Genomic DNA, 17,109 nt, shown 5'->3' with positions numbered 1-17,109 from the left:
AACAAATAAAGGTAGAGGAAAGAAAGTGGCAGATGGAAATTTAGTTTACCATTGATAAAAAGCCATGAAGGAGGGAAGGCACAGAAGGGAAAGAAGTGGAGGAAACTAAATCTGTGTTGAAATCGGCCGGTCATATATATTTGGAATAGATTTAGCATATATGCGAATAAGAGAGGTAGAGGGAGTGGGAGTGGGAGAGGGAGTGTGCCTGGTAGCAGGAGTAGGCCTAGCAGTGAAAGTGGTACTGGGAATGGGAGTGTACGTGGCAGTAGAATTGGGTATGGGAGTAGGAATGGGTGTGAAAGTACAAAAATAGGAAGAAAATTAAAGAAAAGGTAGAAGAGAAGGAGATAAAGTGAAGAGGCTCACTTTCAAAATGAAGGCAAACCAATTATCGAGCAGAACAAAGTCTCGACACCGCCCATAAATTATATAAATTATTGTTAATAAATTGAAGAACAACAAGTTCGGTTATAATACCATGACCTTCTTAAATTACTAGGCTCGCAAAAACACAAATTTTTTGATTTGATTTAACTTCAGTTTATTATTTCTAAATGCTTAATATTGTGTATTGATGGTTCTGATTACCTCTCGTATTTATGCAAAGCAAATATTTAGCAATCAATATGTATTTTCATATGTTAATATAAACATTGCCTACCTGAATAGTGAGAGTTTTAGCAAATTTAACTGAAATAACAAAAATGTGTGTATGTATGTATATAAATAATTCAGCAAAGAGCTTTTACACAAAACCCGAAATAGAAAACACTAAAAACAATAAGAAATGCTTTGTCGGCATTTGAGACGGCAGTCCCCTTAGTATTATTTACACAAGATGTGTAGATTTTTACCTGCTGACATACCTTTGTTTGTGTATAAATATTAGAAATGGGATTTAAGCTACACAGTTGAAGTTTAGAACTGAAGAACGTTTGCTCAAAAGCTGCTGGAAAACGTCTCTTCTTTTTAAGCGCAAATGTAGACTTCTCTGGTTTAAATATAAAGCCCCGCCTTGTGCGTTACATTTTACGAAAAGTGGTACAACTTTATTTGATAATATATACATATGTATTTGGTACAAAGAAGTTTCGGTTTTAGTATTTATTATAGTGAGTATTAGAAACATACGCTCAAAATCTGGAGTAGGGCACCAAAAACCCCTTTTTCATAGAGTGCTGTACATATTAACTTATTATCATTATTTCTGTTTATTCTAAAAACAAAGCCTTTTATTTATATTAACATTTGAAATTTTCTGTTTTTTTCGCCGGGTCTGCTTGCCTTAAGATAAAAAAAAAAAAAAACGAAGCAAGCAGAATATAATTGGAGTCTTGAAAATATAAAATAAATTTAAAAAAAATTTCAAAAGAAATTTTTGTGAGCCAAAATGAGAGAACTGAGAGGAATTCCGTTGAATCAGGGTTGCTTTTTCATTTCTACAACTCGGTCACAAAAAGAGATGCATACATACATTTAAACGTTTTAGTGCCAATTAAACAATTATTCCGTGCAATTCGTGCACTGTTTGCAAGAGAAAGCGAATCCCCCAACTGTATACATTTGTTCCCGCAAATCTGGATTGTTATTGTTGTTTAGATGACTGCGTAGGCTTATATTAATTAACGGAGATGGGAGCTTCCACCAAATCAGGTCCCTCTGGCTCATAAAAAATTGTATTTTTCTAATCCGTAATCTTTAACATACGTTCACGTAAGGCTGCAGATTTATAATCTAACAATTTTTGGAATTTCGGGTATTGGAACAAAGTTGTTAACGCATCCAGAGTTGGAATATTTTACGAGTTAATAACAAATTATCAGAGCCGCACAAATTTACAATCAAAGATAGGCTGCTTATTTATTTCTAATCAACTGATTGCTTTATTGCGATTGTAGAAATTATATTATAATTAATTTACAACTATCGATAGCAATCTATTTGATTGTAAGCACTTAATTTGCACTCTAACTTATTGCAATAAATTCAGAGACGCAGTAAAATATTAGGATTGCAATCATAAAATATGCGATCAACTGGGAATTGGATACGTCATCTGCGCCTCTGTTAGTTTTTACGTATGTGCATGATTACATAATTAATGGTTGCAAGCAAAATGTGATTGCAATCAAATGCACAGAAGTAAATGTAGATTGAATTCTTTACAATCATAAACAATACAATCGTGTGATTGCCATGTTTGTTGTATTTTGTGAATGCAATCAAATTTGATTTGATTGACGGCAGAGATATATCACAGGTAGATACAACTGTTTTAAGTACTCTGAATTCGTTGATTGAAGTCGTTATTATGATCTTACGATACTCCACGGCAATACGAGCACCTCACGAAAGAAGATGTCTAGAATACTGTTGCGATTTAACGTGATGCGCCCGTTATATGCATTTCAAAATGCCGATAAATCAAAAAGCATGAAAAAGAAACATTTCAAAAATATGTATGGCAGGGCTAAAGTTTTCCAGAATATGGTATTGAAGTAGATTTCAGAAAAGGTGTCGCGCCCGTCACAATGGAAACGCCCACATGTAACTTGCTGTCGGTCTTCCGTTAATTACGCGAGTTTATATACTTTGCATATACATACATATGTTTTTATGTATTTATATATGTACATATTTACATCTACATATATATAGAAAGAGACGTTTTTATCTTTGCAGGTCTACAACAAGCGGGCTGTCTATTAGTGAAGTGCGACAACACAGAAAATCAGAGTTTATTAACTATTAAATAAGTATGCATATAACGGGTCGTTAAATTAAAAGCAATGTATGTATGTATATACATTCATTCCATATATAAGTAATACCGTAAGTTAATATAGATTGGTTTAGTGACTTGTACTGTTAAACGACCTAAATTTTTGGATACTGAAACTGAATTTTTATATCCTGTATATGAACTTATGTACAGCTGTACAAATATGCATACTATTATACATATGTATATATGTATATACACATCATACTATACTTAAGTTCACATAACGCATCGTCGCTTTTTCTAATCAGTGGTTTGGGTCAAATGGCACTTCGCTTGGCTATGGTGTGTGTTTATCAGCAGCGTAATGAACATAAGACATTTAAAAAGAACATAAGTCTGCTATATAAATATATTGTTGGTGTGCACTTTTATACTGTAGAATACAAGATTTTCTTAAATGGTCACAAGAATGACACAAAAACAGTAATTTTTATTACTTAGTACATCCCGTATTGCATGATTTAGAAATCACAAGAAACAAGATAGTGACTGACCTGTGAAATATATTTTTCCCCTCGTTCAATTAAAGATCTTAAGCAATGAAGCAAATTTTATTGTACTTATACGCTTGTGTAAATATGAGTGCAGTACGCTAAACGAGAACGATTAGTTGGACCCCTAGAACCAGGTCGTTTTTAATCGCCTATTACGACACAAATGCCTACCACAAAAACACGTTAAGCCCCCTAAACCGCTGGGAATGTGCATATTCATCACTAGCGATGTGAAATGTTGGCTGTTTGAATGGGAGTTTGATTTTGTTCGAAAAACGAGCATTTGCAAAGAAAGTTCGATCATAGAAATATTTTTTAGGAGAAGGCGTGTTACCGCCCACATTTAGCAAACAAATTTGAATAGATGCTATTTCAATGAAAAAAAAAAAGATTAAAGGAAATGGTGCTCTCGTGTTTGGAACATCTTCTATAATGAGTTGCGTTTATAATATTTATTAAAACAACAAATAAAATTTGATTTCATAACACGAAGTAGAAAAAAGGATCATTAGATAAAATACTGGAGTTTCTAAAGCTGAAGAAGCAAGTTTCCCGAAAAATTTTACCAAAAACTAAAATTAATACTCGCTCATATCATTCGCCCTTTTTGTGTTTATGACAGCTATTTTCTCTGTTTATTGCGAAAAACCTAACTGTTTTTAACAACAAATATTATTCACGCATTGATCTAAACGCCTGCGAAATTTCATCAAGGCAAAAATATTATAATTTATTCCTTTGTTATTGCTTGATGACGCAATTAAAATTGGATAAATACCAATGGACATAAAAACGAGAAAAAATCCACTTAAAGCCATTCAATAATGCCGTGATAAAATTCTTGCTAATTTATTAAGCAAATCAAGGCACGCAAATAAAATGACGAATTTAGCTTTAAAGCAATAAGTAGAAATAGAAAATAAATAAAAACAAGCAAAGGTGTCTAAGTTCGGGTGTAACCGAACATTATATACTCAGCGTGAACTTCAATTGTACATTTCATTTCAGAAAAATTACTTTTCTACATAACACGTGGCACCGCCCGTTAAAAAAAAAAAACTTGGTAAGTGAAATATCATTGCTTCAAAACTATTTTTCGCTTAGATAAGCTTATTGTATTCGTCCACGACCTTTTCAAAAAAATTTTTATATAAAAGTGGGCGTGATCCTTAACCGATTTCATTAGTTTTTCTTCAAAGCATTCCTTATAGCAAAGGCAACCTCTCTGCCGAGTTTTGTTAGGATAGATTTAACGATTTTTGATTTATGATTAAAAATATTTGTAAAATTGATTTTATCACACAAGTGGGCGGTGCTACGCCCATTTTAAAAAATGTTTCCAAATTTTTATCAAGAGTTTCAATATCAGTCCACACATCAAATTTCAACATTCTACGTGTATTATTTACTTAATAATAAGGTTTTTTGTGTTTTCCAAAATGTTATATATATAAAATGTGGGCGTGGTTATCATCCGATTTCGTTCATTTTCAATACCAATCTATTTTGGGTCCAGATAAGCTCGTGTACCAAATTTGGTGAAGATATCTCAATATGGCTCAATCAATTTTTTTTCAATACTGAAGATTTTGATATATGGAAGTCTATATCTATCTCGATTCCTTTATACCTGTACAACCAACCATTATCCAATAAAAGTTAATATACTCCCTGTGCAAAACACGTTGAGTATAAAAAAAAATAAACCAACAACACAAACATCAAAAACATTAAAATATGCTTCTTGTTACCTAGGAATTCAAAATTTTAATAATAATTTGCATTTTCACATAAATATTTAGCTGTTCATTAAAACTAAAATTATGCAAACAAATAAATTGAATTATTATAAAAAAAACCAAAATCATAAATAGCGCCATAAGCAAAATATGCCATTAACAATAAACACAGAAGCGAACTTAAGCCTACAATCCCAAAACTAGAATTTTCGATATCAATTACCGTTGCTGCTAAGTGCATACCGAGTGCCGCATTCTCGCTACGAAGGAATGAGTGGCCGCCTAGAGGCCCGCAGCAGACACCGACCATACACTCAGTAAAAAACACTTACCTAAAATGAGGAAAACATTTACTAAACAAATAAGGAGGTTTCAAGTTAGTGAGTAAAAAGTTATAATTTTTGTATAAAACTTTTCATTAATTTGAGGGAAAATTTTTCTTAAATTTTTTCAATTAAGAATACTTGATTCAATATTTCTCCCATACCTCAGTGAATAACAACAGCCGAATGTGAAGTTGAGGACCTCGACTCGAAATCCTCTGCCATGACAGATGTACATACATTTTTTTTTTTGATTTTTAATACAAATTTATCTAATGTCAAGAAAATATTTTTATATACAAAGAAGAAGAACTTTTAATTTTTAGAAAATTGCTTGTCTAGATTGGGAGAAGGATTCCTATAGCGCAAATCAATCCCATTTTTTTTTTAGATTTTTTTAATGTATGTTTAGGTAAGAAAAAGACATAAATATAATTTACTTATTATTTCCTTTATACCAATAGCACAAAAGCTTTATAAAATTGTTAGCATGTTAATGAAACAATAAACATTTTCTTTTCACACAGAACTACCTGCTTTATTAACGAACATCTGTCAACTTTCCTAACGAAACATTTTTTTGTTTTTTAATTTTTTTGTTTAATATTGAAAATAATTTTTTTTTTATTGTGGACACGTGCTGCGTTCCTGTCATGCACACGCGGGGTCAGGGCTCCAGTAATTAAGCTAGATCTTAGAAAACGTCTCTTATTTGTCGGAGTTATTCTATAACCTAAGTCTTGGTGCCTATTTCTGTGTTCTCCGTTGAGTCGCCAAACGAATTCTGGTAATACAACGGACTAATTTAGTATATTTGAGCATATTTTGAATTAGTAGTTTCTAAGGAAGAAAGAATTCAATAAGCCCTTTAATGCAGACAATTTTAATAATTATTTCTTTAGAGCTCTATGTGAAATTGGTAATATGCCTCAATGGTTGGCTTTAAGAAAGTACTTGGGGAGTAATTGATTTTTTTAAATGGTGATGTCATAGTCTATTCAGCTGGTACAATTTTGCCAGAAGAATTGGTCAAACATCTCCATTAAAAAACAAAAATCTTTACTTAAAGTGAGATTTTCTCGAAAAGTGTCCGACACCGCTTTACTGAAATGGTAAGTTGTTTAATTTTTTTTTAAATGTTTCAAATACTTTGCTGAATATTCACCTTTTCAAGCAGATCGCTACGGCGACTTCATCGTCTCTCATAACAACTTATTAACTTAACGTGGCAATATTTTCAATAATTTTTTCAGTCATAAATTTAACAAAAATAAATTTTTTTATTCGCTTTATGAGCTCAAACGTTTTTTTTTAACACAACAATTAATTATGCCTTGTTTTGATTGAATTATCTAGGCCCTCCCCGAAATAGTCAATCCGGTCCTGTGTATATCTATTTCTTGCTATTGTTTTTGCTTCGGTATACGGTTTTTTTTCTTACTATCACCACTAACATCTCAATAATTCCGTTTTCCATTTCATTGGGGCTTTCAGCCAGCCTACACTTCATTGCTGCGATCAGTTTCAGTTTGAATGGAGCTAAGTGAGGATCGCACTTAAGAGCGTCTTCATCATACTTCTCAACTGAGTAGTTGGTGTGCGTGTAGTTGTCTTGTAGTATAGTTTAGTCTTAGTGTATTTGTTAGTGTTTTGTGTAACGGGCTTTGAAAATGGAAATCCTTTTGGTATTTTCGCTTTTCATTGCTACCATTTTGGCAAGTAAAGTGGGCAATCAATTGCCGGCTGGACCCAAAAAGCATATGGTCTGCTATTACGATTCATCGAGTTTCGTTAAAGAGGGTGAGTAGCCGGTTTTAAAAATAGTGAGTGTGCGTGTGTGTATGCCAAGTGCTTAAATTACAAAATAATAATATTACGTAATAGCTAACTGATGATGCTTTGGCATTGAGACAGAGTTTCTAAGCTTGTGGTTTGAGATTTCATGTTTTTACATTTAAAATAAAAATCAGATGATCGTGTTCATGTAAAGAAAACAAAAAAAACTTAATACTAGGTTCAAACACATACAAAATTGGCAATTTATACCATATGGGCAATTTATTACGCAATTTGTCATATAATAAATTGTAATAATAAATTGCCAATTTAAAAAAAATTGCGTAATAAATTGTTTCAAACTGCAAATGCAACATTGTAAAGTGTGTTTATTGAGTATATTTAAACGTCAGTTACGCATGGCTGAACTATATGGTTGGCTCATCTCATCAGCTGATTATATGTCTTTCATTTCTCTGGAGTAGGGATTGTCAAAAGAAGATGGCAAACTCAAAATGAAACCAAAACATTGAACACATTTTCTTACAGCACACAAAAATATCAAAGTTTTATGTTTTCATTCCATTCCATTCACCTAATACCAACACGCACATTTTGAGAGTCTCAACAAAGACATGTTGTTACTGTAGAGATGAGCCAACCAGATATCAAATTACTATTGTATAAGCTAAATTAAGTTGTATGAACACCACTCAATTTAAATCGAAATTGTCTCAATTTATTTTTCTGTTTGAACTTAGTATAAAGGTGAATAACTATAAAACTACTATAGTAAAAAATAAACGCTCCATATTTTATGATAATCAGACGTCACGTTTAGCCGTAATTGAGAAAAAGGTGGAGGTCGTTAAAAAAAATGTTAATAAAAAATAAAATTTAATAAACATCGCTTATTGTGTCTAGTTAAATAAGAATTGTGATAATGACGTTGCGATGTAGTGAAAAAAAATTTAAACCATGTGAAAAATTTAAATTACGAAAATCATTGATCTTAATTATTGTTTTAATTTTTTTTCTTATCTTAAATAATAAAAAATAAAAGCAAATAAAATAAAATAAAATAAAAAAGGACATATTGAAATAAAACAAAAACTTAGCAAAATTATCATTGAATCTTTCGCTAAATCGAACTTGTCTTGGAACACTCTAGAAAATGTTAAAAACTCTCACTCTTTCTACAAAAATGTATGTCAAACACAAACACTGAAGAGGAATTTAAATTTTTTATAGGGCGCAAATTGCATCAAACTGTTCGATCTTCGGTTGAAGCGGTCATTTGAAGGTTAAACGATTGCATTGGCTTTCGCAATCAAATGTGAATCTAACAGAACTTCCGTAGAATCAAGGCAGCCACTGTGGGAAAAGTCATTATTCTGTTTAAAACTGCGTAGAGGGCAAACTAAACAAAGACCTAACCTAACCTTATTACACTTCTTAGTACCAGTAAGCTCAGGTTACAGACAGATTTGGTTACTATCAGGAATCCCACTACTAGACTGCAGCACCATGTTCTCATGCAGCAAACTCCTAGGCGGAACTTCTGAGGTTGATGCTATTATAAGTTTAGGTAACTTAGCGAAATACTCCTAAAGGTTCTTAACAAGACTAACCTGCCTACTCACAATAAAAAAGTGAAGTTCGCAATGATCCCATATACCTATCTCGGTATAAGCAGATGTTTAGCAAAAGAGAATTCAAATCAAAATGAGAGCTTGTTTACGTCATATATTTCAAGTGGACCTCTCATGCCCGTCATGGTGAATGAGAATTTGAACCCAAACGCATTTTACTGTATGACATCCTGAAGCTTTTGAAGGTACCATTTGAACACAATGGCTTCATAGAGAGCTACCATCTGTATAGGTCAGTGGCAGAAAAACCAGAACTGTCATATTTTTGGCTATGATGGGCACATTGCCGTCACCATATACGATAATACCATTGTTTTTCTCTCTCTCTCACTCAGCCTCGCTCTCTTTTTTACAATATGTGTATGAAATAAATGACGTTGGCTGTGAATACAAAACTTATTCTCTAGTAAATTTGAATTGGCACTCCACTGTAGTACGGGATGCCTCATTATTTGCTAAATTTGTCGCCTTTTCAATTCGTTCCTGCTTTTTAGGTTCTTGCTATTTCCACGCAGCAATGGGAGCGGTCTTAAAGCTATTAGCTGAACTATGCAAATTTTTATGTCAACGCTTTCTAGCAATATACCCAACTATTTCTGATATAAATCGAAGCTTCGAGGCTCTTGAAGGCTTATAACAAACTGTTGTGATAGCAAACTGCTACTATACACCAAATTTAAGAACTGCATAGCGATTAAGGCCGTGAATCCAGAAATCTTTCACAATCCCGGGATTTCGGGATTTGAAACTGACAATCCTGGGATCTCGGATTTTTCGGGACTCCTTAACAACTAAGGCATGACGTGGCTGAATGCGTTTGTAACACTTCAACGATCGTAGGAGAGCGGCTTCAAATCCCATTCTCGGGAGAAAAGGCTTTGAAGAGATTTACAAGGTATAATAGAAACAGATGTCGCCTTGTGCGTCCTGATGTCACGTTGTCTAAATTCTTTCCAAATCATTAAATAAATTATAAAATTAAAAATTGCTTCAAATAAATGTGGTCATACATTTAAAGCAATAACGGTAATCCCCGTTTAAAACTCATACATATAAAAACCGTAACACCATTCACTAATAACCGTTATTTAAATTTGCAATATGAGATCCCGAAATCCAGGGGTTTTAATAAATGTTATCATGTGATTTCAGGATGGTAAAATGGCTCGGGAGTCCCGGGACTCGCGAACGGAATGCCCTTCTTTTAGTATTGCCAATTTTTTTGTTAGAAAACTTGCTCTGCCAACATATGAAAACAACAACTTATATATTGTTTATATTCTGCATTTGCAGGTCTCGGCAAGCTAATCATCGATGACCTCGAACCAGCTTTGCAGTTTTGCGACTATCTCGTATACGGTTATGCAGGCATAGAACGCGAATCGCACAAGGCCGTCTCGCTCAAACAAAACTTAGATTTGGATTTGGGCAAGGGTTTGTATCGTTCGGTCACTCGTCTAAAGCGCAAATATCCCGCCTTGAAGGTGTTGCTGGGTTTGGGTGGCGACAAGGATGTCGAGACTAGTGAGGATGCCAAAGACTTGCCTAACAAATACTTGGAGCTGTTAGAAAACACCGCTGGACGTATACGTTTCATCAACACTGTTTATGCATTGGTTAAGACATACGGATTCGATGGACTCGATATAGCTTGGCAATTCCCAAAGAATAAGCCAAAGAAGGTGCATAGTGGTATTGGTAGCATTTGGAAGGGTTTCAAGAAAGTATTCTCTGGCGACTATATTGTTGATGAGAAATCGGAAGAGCATAAGGAACAATTTACCGCGCTGCTGCGCGATGTCAAGAATGAATTTAGACCAGATAATTTGCTCTTGTCGACAACTGTGCTACCAAATGTCAACTCGTCGTGTAAGTTTTTGTCAACTTTTTTGGCGCTTGATAAAACATATAATTTGTTTCTCTTAATTAACTTCTCTCTAGTATTCTACGATGTATCAGCTATTGTAAATTACTTGGACTTTGTCAACTTAGCCGCATTTGATTTCTATACACCCGAGCGTAATCCCGAATTGGCTGATTTGCCTGCACCACTCTACGAATTACCCGAGCGTAATCCACAATTTAATGTACATTATCAAGTTCAGCACTGGTTGCGCAATAACTGCCCCGCTTCCAAGTTGAATGTGGGCGTGCCTGCTTATGGACGCGTTTGGAAAATGACTGATGATTCTGGTGACACAGGTGCACCACCTGTGGCGAGTGTGGAGAATGAAGCACCCGCTGGTCCACATACACAAATCAAAGGTCTCTATAGCTGGCCTGAAGTGTGTGCTATGTTGCCGAATACCAACAATCAATACGGCAAGGGTGCCAATTTGGCTTTAACAAAAGTATCCGATCCCACCAAACGAACAGGCAACTATGGTTATCGTACAGATGCAAAGAGTGGCGGTAATGGCTTGTGGGTGGGCTATGAAGATCCAGATACTGCAGCTGATAAGGCTGCTTATGTACGCCAATTCAATTTGGGTGGTGTTGCATTATTCGATTTGTCTTTTGATGATTTCCGTGGTTCGTGTACTGGCGACAAATACCCGATATTACGTGCCATTAAATACCGTTTGGTGAACTAAAGCGGGAAATAGATGCAGAAAGCATACATAACATTGACTGGTGTGCAAAACCGCGTATATGATAAAGTACGCGTTTATAAAATTCATGCTGAAAATAGTTAGAACTTTACGTCCTACTTTTACTTTCACAACAATGTTAAAGGACAAAAAAAGTGAAAGTTAAAGTATGGCGTAAAATTTTAACTGACACCGCCCTTATATCTTATTTTATTTTGACTTATTGATAAACTTTTGGGAAACTTTTGAAATATTGCTTATGAAATGGATTTACCAAATGACGCAGTTCTGGCATACTTATCTTTTTTTAATCTTTTCATGAATTATTAGTTTGTAAGCTGGGGAAATTTAAAATAAACTGAAACCCTTCATAAACAATTTATTTTACTAAGAAAATAAGAGCATTAAAAGGCAAACTTTCGAAATTTATAGAAATTTCAAACTTTTGTTCTTCTTTCAATAAACTTATTTAGTTTTTAAGTTGGGAATATTACATATATAACAATTGCGCTTAGTTATAAGGCCCTTATTCAAGTTCAATGAAAACTTGTGCACTAATAAAAAGCTTAATTTAAGAGACTTGCATATACAATTTTTGTTGTTTTTTTCATCTAATGAAAGTTTTACCGCACCTTAAAGCTGATTTTGCGTTTACAGTACTAAACTCAAGCTCATATGGTAGGTTAGGCTAGACTTAACTAGCCGGTTAGTAAAGAGCTCACATAGACTGAATGAGTTCGTAGTGTTAACAGAAGTTTGTTCATGGATCAAACTTAAAAACCCAATCAACCAACCACAGGACCTATGTTATAAAATATTTCCATCCACTTAGCAAATAATAAAAGCTGTCTTGAACTTATGCTAGTTGCTGGTTAGAGATCTGACAGTCTTAATATCTGGAGTATCAGCCTGGCAAGCGCAGGCACAAGCACAAGAAGCATCCTCCTCAAACCCGCCCTTCCTACGACTGCTATCACTGACTTGGTCTTATTTAAAGGCATGCGACGCCAGAAGGCAGTGTCCAGTCAGAATACCCATAATTAGCACAGTCCTCTATTTTTTTAATAAATTATAATCTTCAACACTTCACACCCCGCGCTTGTGGTAAGTGGGCATATTTTAAAATCAAATTTTGTTTAAGAAGCCAGTTACTAAATTTCACACTGAATGAATTTATTGTAAAAAGCTCTGGCAAAAAGTCAAAATAGTTTTTTATTATAACATACAATTCAAAGAATTGGACACAAAGTTCGAGTTATGGGATGCCTAGGCGCTTAGACAAACAAAATATTATCTGAGCAAGCGCAATTTTTTTTTGCGTATGAACGAGTTTTTGTTTCGTCTGTATCAGGCTGTATCTGAGAAAGCTCAATAAAGCTCTCACACGCGTGTAATGGTGTGCTAATCTCTAGACTAGTCACCTACGCTTTGAGTAACTTAGTGTTCTTACGGACTCGAGACTGTTAAGTAAAAGTTTGTTGTGTGAAAGGTTAAGGTGAAGCCAGTGGCTAGGTTTACTTTTTATTGCAAAAAATGTATGTATGCATAATTTGAAAATTGCAAAGCTTGTTGGAGATTGAACGTGAATCACAGAAAATCTCTTCAATTACAAAAAAAAAAAAAAACAGTTCCTCTAGTTCTCATACGTTTCAAGGTTACTTTTTGTTCTTTTGTTACTTTCATGTTTATGGGAGGCGTGTCAAATTTCTTTTTCCCTCCAGACTTGAAAATATTCGTACTGGGTAATTACGGTATCACCACTATTTCAGCACTTAAAGCCTTAAAGTATGCAGTTTAAAGACACTAAATGTGAGGGGAAAGGTTACGCGTAAGAGGTAAAATGAATTAAAAGTAATACCTTACGTAGAGTACTGGTTAGTATTTCAAAAAAAGATGAAATTCGGCTAATTTTCCAAGAGAGAGAAACTACAAAGAGCCAAGTGAAATGTGAAAGGTGATGCTCAAACTTATTAGGATGCATACATAACTACATACAGACACACACACATGCACATATACACGGGCACTCCCTGCAACTTAAAAGCAGGAGCTTCGACATAGCCGGATAAAAAGCGAACAGTAAAATTAAAAAAAAAAAAAACAACGTCTGCAGGTCAACATACAAAAGCAAAACACCCAGTGTATCTAAGTAGGAAGTTTAGAGCAAACCCCATCAACGAGCTAGCAGGCCAGGGTTAAATTTATGAACTAAAAGGTGAAATATGAACACAACAACAACAAAGATCGTACATGAGCGGGCGTAAAATACAAAGTGAGCAATGCAGCGAAAACAAAATATGTTTGTAAATTTGTGTTTATTTATTTTTTATTAAAAAGCACCTTCATTGTTGTCGCCATATTTTCACAACCGTAAATCGTTACGGTTTACACATCTCACTTTGCTTGTATGTAAAAAAGGATATTTTGTCAACAATGTGCACGGTCAGATGGCGCTGCTGAAACGAGGATGTGGCAATGTCTGCCTTTTCCTACATTTGCTTTGTTAACGTGCAAATTTTACTTATTGTTGTAGTAGTGAAAATGTATGATGATTAAGCGGTAAGGTGATAGCGATGACAGTAGCACACACCTTTTGGCTTTGAAACATTTTTTCTTTTAGCAGTTTCAGCTAACCTGATATACGAAGTGTTTGATCATGAAAAATTGCATACTTTTGGGTGGTCATTAAAAACTGTAAGTTTTATTTTTATTTTCTTTTTTGCTAAGATTCGGTCAGATTTTACTTTCGACCTGGAAAAACAGATTTTTTTTTTGGGATGGGTCATAAGTAACATGTAATGTCCACACAAGCAGTGAAAGTTTCCAATTTACATTGTTTGGCTAGATTAGCTATACTTTCGAAGCAGTGCACTACTTTCGGATGCTTACGCCAAGTATTTATATCCTAGAGGGAAATTGGGGACTTCTTAGTGATATGTGCTGCTGCGGGTATATGCTGGCCCACTGCAATGTTTTACTGCTTGGCCACCTTTGGAGCGGATGAACATATGCTTTAGGCAGACAAATGTTGGATATACGCTCAATTGGAAAGGGGCCCATGAAAAAAAAAAAAAATCAACTCAAACCATCCTTTGTCAATGTCAAAGTTTTTTTCGAAAACAAAAGAACATTCAAATGACAATCTCTCGTTCCGTCAGACTGTGAGAGGATGCTTCAGAACTGAAGCGAGGTTTAAGATAAAGTTACTAGTTTCTACTCGACGTCCTCCACGTGACGCTGTAAAATATTTATCGACCAGTGGAACCAGGCAATACATTAAAAGATACTGTCGGAAAGAAATAGAAGATTAAAGGCCTAGAAATCTCGAGAGAAAGCTTAAGTTCACGCGAAAAGAAATTTGAAGTAGAACTGAAATATCAAAGAAAACTCGTTCAGTTTTATTTGTATTTTAATACCGTTTAACATACCGTATAACATTTTTAATGTGCATTACACGTTTTTCTTCATAACATTTTTATTTTAAGAGAGTAAAAATTAAAGTCTAACGTTTTGGAAAGAGGTGATCTCGGACACTGCTGAACGTATTTGGATGCAACTTTGAAAAAATGTATATATTAAGCTAAAAAGAAATTAGCCAATCCATTTATGAAATACTTAAGTCGTTAAGTTTTACAATTTTTCAAATTTATTGCTGTGTTGATGAGATGTGTAACAGTGTGAGGAGTAAATGAACTGCCATTGTTTATTCGGCTAACGAAATGGTTTGTCGTGTTTATGCTAGAAATAAACTCACCATACGTTGAGCGTCTTTCAACTGTTCGAGTAGGTACGAGCTACCTTGCTGCTTACAATAAAAGGAAATTACTCTTCCCTCCAGCTTTAAAATGAAATTGAGAATGACTGAATAATGTTCAACCACCCCAGTGTTGTTACTTACATTGATTAATCAATTATATATTATTTTTTTTACACCTTGTAGTAGCCCTTACTAAGAAACATTTTTAGTTTTTGTCCTTTTAAAGCGTTTTATAAGTTCATATTTTCACAACTTCAGTTTCTAATCTCCGGTCGTACCCGCTTGCTAACTGGTTGCAAGCTCATAAATCAACTGAAAGAGTTTCAATGTTCATTTGGACTTTAATTAGCATAATGGAGAGCTTTTATTAGCAAAGTAGAATGTGAAGTAAATTAAGACAAAAATGTTAAAGTAAAGGAAATTTCAAATGAGGAGGGTGTACACAATTTTATTTTGAAAATGCTCAACAAACTCTTGAAATACTTTGCTTGTTTGAAATAATATTAAATTCGTACGTTTCAAGCTGTTGATATTTTCATTTGAAAGTATACATTTTCTTAAGAATGCTATTTTTTTAAGATAGACTGAACGAATTTCGGTACATCGTTGGTTAATTTAAAATGCAGGGAATATAAAAAATAAGATTAAGAAAGGACAAGCAGATACATTTTTTAATTTCGAATTCATGGGCTGTAAGAAATTTTTTTTTTTTGATACAGCACATTATTAAAAATTGATATGCTTAAATTAAAATACAATCGTTGTAAATATTTTGCCAAAAAAGGATTATGCCCGGGACAAAGTTTGCAATTAATTTAATCTTGTAACTTTAAACGAGCAATTCTTGTTTGTTTGTATAGCCGAACGATCTCGGGAACGGCTCAACCGATTTAAATTAAATGTGGCACAGAGATAATGTATCACCTTCTAAGTCATTTTACCTAGGTGTTGCCACCCAGAATGTTTCACAAAGTTGCCACCTATACGAAATTTAACAAAAATTGCATGAGATATGCCTATATGGGTATCAAACGAAAGGCATTTCACTCCGCATTACAATAGGGACATTTTTGAGTAGGGTTGTTATTTAGGATTGCCACCTATTCGAAATTTAAAAATATGCTTGGAATATACCGATATGGGTATCAAACGAAAGGTATTTCACTCCGCATTACAATAGGGGCATTTTTGAGAAGGGTTGCCATTTAGGGTTGCCACCATTTCGAAATAAAAAAAATTGCATGAGATATGCCGTTATGGGTATCAAACGAAAGGTATTTCACTCCGCATTACAATGGGGATATTTTTTATTAGAGTTGCCATTTAGAGTTGCCACCTATTCGAAATTAAAAAAAATTGCATGAGATATGCCGATATGGGTATAAAACGAAAGGTATTTTACTCCGCATTACAACAGGGACATTTTTGAGTAGGGTTGCCATTTAGGGTTGCCACCCTTTCGAAATAAAAAAAATTGCATGAGATATGCCGTTATGGGTATCAAACGAAAGGTATTTCACTCCGCATTACAATGGGGATATTTTTTATTAGGGTTGCCATTTAGAGTTGCCACCTATTCGAAATTAAAAAAAATTGCATGAGATATACCGATATGGGTATCAAACGAAAGGTTTTTCACTCCGCATTACAATAGGGATATTTTTTATTAGGGTTGCCATTTAGAGTTGCCACCTATTCGAAATTAAAAAAAAATTGCATGAGATATGCCGATATGGGTATCAAACGAATGGTATTTCACTCCGCATTACAATAGGGATATTTTTTATTAGGGTTGCCATTTAGGGTTGCCACTTATTCGAAATTGAAAAAAAATTGCATAAGATATGCCGATATGGGTATCAAACGAAAGGTATTTCACTCCGCATTACAATAGGGACATTTTTGAGTACAGTAGCCATTTAGGGTTGGCGTAGTCAGACGAAATAGTACTATACTTACTCATATTTTATTAAAGCTTTAAAGGAGAAC

At 34.2% G+C, this 17,109-nt stretch overlaps 2 protein-coding genes across 19 annotated transcripts in view; one reads left to right on the top strand and one right to left on the bottom strand.

Moving 5' to 3' along the window:
• Pgant9 (polypeptide N-acetylgalactosaminyltransferase 9) overlaps positions 1-17,109 on the bottom strand; it is a 264,067-nt gene that overhangs the window by 56,278 nt on the left and 190,680 nt on the right. The gene's annotated exons all lie outside the window — the stretch shown is intronic.
• Idgf6 (Imaginal disc growth factor 6) lies at positions 6,859-11,955 on the top strand. Its single transcript, XM_067770415.1, has 3 exons — positions 6,859-7,144; positions 10,066-10,641; positions 10,714-11,955. Exons 1-3 carry the CDS (start codon positions 7,015-7,017, stop codon positions 11,364-11,366), a joined length of 1,359 nt encoding a protein of 452 aa, XP_067626516.1. The 5' UTR covers positions 6,859-7,014; the 3' UTR covers positions 11,367-11,955.

The sequence above is a fragment of the Eurosta solidaginis genome, chromosome 3 (assembly GCF_040869045.1).
Source record: "Eurosta solidaginis isolate ZX-2024a chromosome 3, ASM4086904v1, whole genome shotgun sequence".
Classification (NCBI taxonomy): Eukaryota; Metazoa; Arthropoda; class Insecta; order Diptera; family Tephritidae; genus Eurosta; species Eurosta solidaginis.
Note: the sequence above shows the minus strand (reverse complement) of the source record. Positions and strands in the feature narration are given on the sequence as shown.